The sequence below is a fragment of the Brachycentrus maculatus genome, unplaced genomic scaffold, assembly GCF_059751285.1.
Source record: "Brachycentrus maculatus isolate JH-2025_06_01 unplaced genomic scaffold, ASM5975128v1 h1tg001645l, whole genome shotgun sequence".
In the NCBI taxonomy this organism is placed as follows: domain Eukaryota; kingdom Metazoa; phylum Arthropoda; class Insecta; order Trichoptera; family Brachycentridae; genus Brachycentrus; species Brachycentrus maculatus.
This window is the reverse complement of record NW_028282259.1, coordinates 23,351-28,462: the sequence shown is the minus strand read 5'-3', so window position 1 is coordinate 28,462 and position 5,112 is coordinate 23,351. Positions and strand designations below refer to the sequence as shown.

The 5,112-nt window shown below is 38.1% G+C and overlaps 1 protein-coding gene across 1 annotated transcript; it reads left to right on the top strand.

The window, feature by feature from the left end:
• The first annotated feature begins 3,769 nt into the window (after positions 1 to 3,769).
• On the top strand, positions 3,770 to 4,836 carry LOC148298750 (uncharacterized). The gene is made up of 2 exons (XM_088276667.1): positions 3,770 to 4,382; positions 4,581 to 4,836. Exons 1-2 carry the CDS (start codon positions 4,263 to 4,265, stop codon positions 4,815 to 4,817), a joined length of 357 nt encoding a protein of 118 aa, XP_088132793.1. The 5' UTR covers positions 3,770 to 4,262; the 3' UTR covers positions 4,818 to 4,836.
• Positions 4,837 to 5,112: the final 276 nt, after the last annotated feature.

Here is a 5,112-nt window from a genome sequence, read left to right as displayed (position 1 = left end):
TCCCAACCCCAACCCCAACCCCAACCCCAACCCCAACCCCAACCCCAACCCCAACCCCAACCCCAACCCCAACCCCAACCCCAACCCCAACCCCAACCCCAACCCCAACCCCAACCCCTAAGATTTAATTAGACATTATGTAATTACTGTTTATGACTATTAAAGTATCAGAAACTAAATGATATATATCATAAGGCATGAATTGTATATCTGAAAAATATGATAAATCTCATAATTTATATCATCTTATTCCGCAAAAAAAATAGTTCAACAAATAATTAGATAATAGCATGAAGATGAATATATTTCGAAAGTGGCATTCGAGGAATGCTGGCAAGTTGATTAATGTCAAGCCATTAGTCCGTTTCATATAATTCCATTTGATAATTTATTATTAGTAATTCGGGTTGGACTATATTCTATTTTCCATTATTATTAGAGTGTCATCGAAGCAAAATGAACAATTATGACATACTCGGCACCATCGGGGAGGGAGCTTACGGAATTGTACTAAAGGCTCGATGCAAGAGGAGTGGCAATTTGGTGGCAATTAAAAAATTTAAATAATCAGATGACGACAGCCTCATCCGTAAAACCACCAAAAGGGAACTCAAAACCCTGAGGAGCTTGAAACATAAAAACATCGTATAATTATAGGAAGCATTCAAAAAGAATAAGCTAGTTCATCTGGTATTTTAGTATCTCGATAACAACCTGCTCGAAGTCTTGGAGCAATTTCAGGAGGGGCTCTCCCTGAAAAGTATCGCCAAGTTTATCTTTCAGCTTATCGAAGGGCTAGACTATATGCACTAGAAAAACTACGTTCATCGCGATATCAAACCCGAAAACTTACTCGTCAGCGCCGATGGGCTCCTCAAAATATGCGACATGGGCTTTGCTACCTTGGCCAATTAAGCCACACTCACTGACTATGTAGCCACACGCTGGTATCGACCTCCTGAACTTCTCCTTGGAGGCTCATACGGGCCTTCTATCGATATTTGGGCAGTTGGCTGCATCCTGGCGTAATTATCTGACGGCCATCCACTATTTCCAGGGTCCGACGAAATTGACCAGCTGCACCAGATAGTGGAAGGGCTTGGAAATTTGACAGACGGGCTGAAAGAGCGAGCAAAAAGCAGTCAAGCCTGGAATAATGTGATACTTCCGAGAAAAGAGCCAGGAAAACCTTGCATTTTAGAGAAGTACAAGAGAAAATTGACTGACAATGGTGTAAACTTGCTGAAGAAACTTCTCGAGCTGGAACCATCAAAGCGTATCAGTGCAGGGTAGGCCTTAAAACATCCCTTTTTCGATATCATTCAGCCCAAGAAGCCGAAATTCCAAAGAACCTCTGAAAGCTGGTTAGCATACTCCACCAAAAAATAAAAAAATAGCCCCCCCTCTAACTTTACTGATCGCAGGGTCAAATAATAAGACAAGCATTCTCAGTCTTGGCTGCAATCGGAGGAGAACTATTATCACATTAACACGCTTAGAGACAACAAAGTCAGATAAGGCAATCCCAACCCGAACTCATTCCAGAAAAACCTGACACTCCTGAAGCCCAAAAAGAATAATCTTATCACAATGGCAAAAATAATTAAGGACAATGACTCTTTAATTTACTAGCAGTCGATGATTGCGTATGGCATCATAAACCATGACAAAGTGTACAATAAGAACGAAGCAGCCGAAGGCGGAATAAATAAAATATATCGAAACAGCTAATTAAATCGCACAAAATATCGGGTGGCCCCATACAGAGCAAACGACAAAAAGATATAGAAACTAAACTCAAGTTTGAGCACACTATACAATACCAAAAGACTGAAAATGGGAGGATTCCAAGCAAAGACCGAATTCCGTGTTGGGCCGAAGAGGAAATAAAAGCCAAGCTTCTTCACTAATGTCGCATGATTCAGGAATTTTCATATGCAAATTGAATTATGCTGACTTTTTAAACATTTATTGGTGATGAATGAATGTTCTTCAATTATATAATAAGCTTATCATGATAAGAAGATACGTTTGCACATCAAAGACTTTACTACATAATCTAGATTAATTCATACAAAATCAATATGTATAGTTTGAGCATTGATGAACTATAGAACATATTTTGTAGCTGTAATTACATAGGAGTATATCAATGATAAAGAGTTATTTAATCTTTGTTTATATATTTCACAAGATAGCAATCTGCCTGCCATAAGAGTGAATACTTTAGACATGCCAATTGTTTTAATTACTTAAACTAAGAAATAGAAGCTGAGGAATAGTAGCTGAAGAATAGCAGCTGAGATATAGTGAGTATTTTTCCAGTTAGATGATCAGGTGTATCGATAATTTATATATAATGAACCATACATACTCTCTAAAGCTGAATTGTCCAGTGGAAGGCCATGAAGATTAGAATGCCTCATATTTTTGTATTGAGGAAACTTGCGAAATTAACAGGGCTTTGTGTGTGCTGTGCGCACATGAGGCAAACAATAAATAAAAGGGTTTGCATCACGGGCACTAACTAAAGCCGATTAAGCAGTTCCTACAAACAATAGAAAAAGATATAGAAGCCATGAACAATAATCTGTGGGCTATCGCAACAATAGACGCGTTAAAAAGCTCAATGAACGAGCAGTGCGATAGTGAAGCCATAATGAAATAGGAGAGGATGAAGCATATGATGGTGATCGCCATGAAACAGTACTTTATTGAAATGCAAGAATAGTGTGAGTTTAACGTTGTAAATAATTTAAAGAATGCTCTACTAGAGAAGGATGCGAAAGGATTTGTCAAATTTCTCGGGAGCTATACCTGCAAATGGAGAAAGTTCTATGACGAGGATCATAAAGACGGATCGATTTACAGTAAAATGATCAATTCCAACATCAGCGAGCTCCAGGAAAAACATGCAGCCATTGCTGATGCCATCAAACAGAACTAAATCAATACGTACTTGATTGAAATGTTTAGGCCCGAAGGGTCTTCGAAGAAATTTTAATATAGCAACCAGTTGAAGCATTCTGGGTTGACTCTCGTTGACAAGAAAAAAGTCAAAATATCGAGCTATGCAGACTACAACTACTTTGCTCTCTGTGAGCCGGCTATTTCCAACCATAAAACCCAAAGGGTGACATTTAAGATGGTTTCTCTCTCCTCTTATATTACAGTGGGAGTTGCTATTCGAAGCAAAGTGGAAGGAGCGTTTGAGTTCATGTCGGGCAGCTTGGGGCACGGCTCATACCAAATATCTTACGATGGGTATTCTTGGTCCGACCACGATTCGGCTGTGAATGAGCTGTATTCTGATTGGTATTTCAATCAAGGGGACTCCGTGACAGTGTAGGTGAACCCTAAATCCAAAGTTATCCGTTTCATTAAAAACGGCGATGAATCCGGATCAAAGCAGATGTCCTATGCTTTAGGGAAAGGAGAGAAGCTTCATTTTTGCGTGAGCCTGAACTCAGAACCCGAAGAAGTTGATATAGTTGGTTGAGAAGACATGAAACACTTTGATTGCATATGGAATATTGAATGAAGTAGTTTATTGCATCTGGAATGAATGAATGAAGTAGTTGAAAAAATTAAATAATAATGCAGTCAGTATAAATGAAATGCGGATGTCTAATTTAAAATATATTTAAAATCAATGGCATTTCCCATATTAAAAAAGTATCAGGAGAAATTTCCAGCAAAAGCAGAACTCCTCGATAGCTTTGAAAACCTTTTCAACAAAAAGTACTCACTTTGTGAATGTTAGACTTTGGCATGAGCTTTCTCAATCTGTCTTGGAATTCATATTCAGCAAGTAGATCAAAGGAAAGCTGTAATACGATTTCTATGAAGAGTTCATTAGGAAGTTCAGTCGAAACATCGATCAAATAAACCACTTGAAAATTGTTAAGGAGACTCTCGTGAACGTCGAAACTCCCAAGGCCATATAAATCCTGACCCACTTCGAAGAAAAGTAGGCCTTCACTGAAGAAACCAAGACCATTGTTGCAGGTCTGCGGGCAAACTATTATACGACTGCTGAAGATTTAGACAAATGCTCAGAAATCTACCAAAAATTGGATAAGTTCTTAAAAGAACACAAGTAGCTCGACGCATTCGTCTACTCGACTTTTTACCGGTTTGCCATGAACTACTACTTCCAAAAGAACAAGCAAAAGCTATTCTATGACCACGCGCTCCAGTACCTCGCCTACACCCAAGCCCAATAAATATAATAAAATATCAAAGTGAAGCTCCTTTCCGATATGGGAATTGCCCTCCTAGCTTCTCCACAAATCTACAATTTCTCAGAACTGATGGAGCAGCCAATGTTGCAGTCGCTTAATGATTCGGAGTACAGATGGGTCTACGAAATGCTGGTCATTTTTAACAAAGGAGACATCTAAACTTACTACAAGGTCATCAAAGATGCATTCAGTAGAAACGTAAGTTTATAAATAATTTAGGCGCAACTTAAGGAAGCAAAAGATTCTCTAGATCAAAAGATTAGATTAATGGCTTTTCTTTAAGCGGCTTTTAATTTGCCAAAGAATAATAGAGTCATCACCTTCAGCTAATTGGAGAAAATCGCTGCGATTCCAATAGACCACGTGGAGTTTATGGTAATGAAAGCTGCTTCTCTGGACTTAGTGAAGATTCAAATTAACCAGCTGGCTCAAGAAGTGATAGTTTTATGGGTGAAGCCCAAAGTACTTAGTGCTGATCGAATAGGCGTGATGCTGAACAAATATGAAGAATGGGAAAACGGAGTGGAGGGAATCAAAAAATATATTGTGGAAAATAGGAAAGTCACTGTTTGATCAAATATTCAATTAATGTGAAATATTTTCTTTAAATGTGATCGAATTATTCAAATATAATCGGCTACTAATCCTTAAAGGAAAAGCTTTTAGGATTAAACTGTGTTCATGACTCCTTAATCTGACTGCATGGACCTCTGAAAGATTCTGGCTTTTATAATAGAATTTAAAAATGTCTATATCTAAGATTAGATCGTCGATAACTGGATTGGCTTTATAAATTGATACCTCCAAATTCTTTAAAATGAGGAAATATTCCATTGACTATCAGCATAATCAGCATAATTCAAACTTA

Excerpts from the sequence above, each read along its gene's own strand:
- LOC148298750 (XM_088276667.1), top strand. The coding sequence starts at position 4,263 with ATGGGAATTGCCCTCCTAGCTTCTCCACAAATCTACAATTTCTCAGAA. Across the intron at positions 4,383-4,580 it reads TCTACGAAATGCTGGTCATT|AAAATCGCTGCGATTCCAAT; the intron begins TTTAACAAAGGA and ends AGCTAATTGGAG.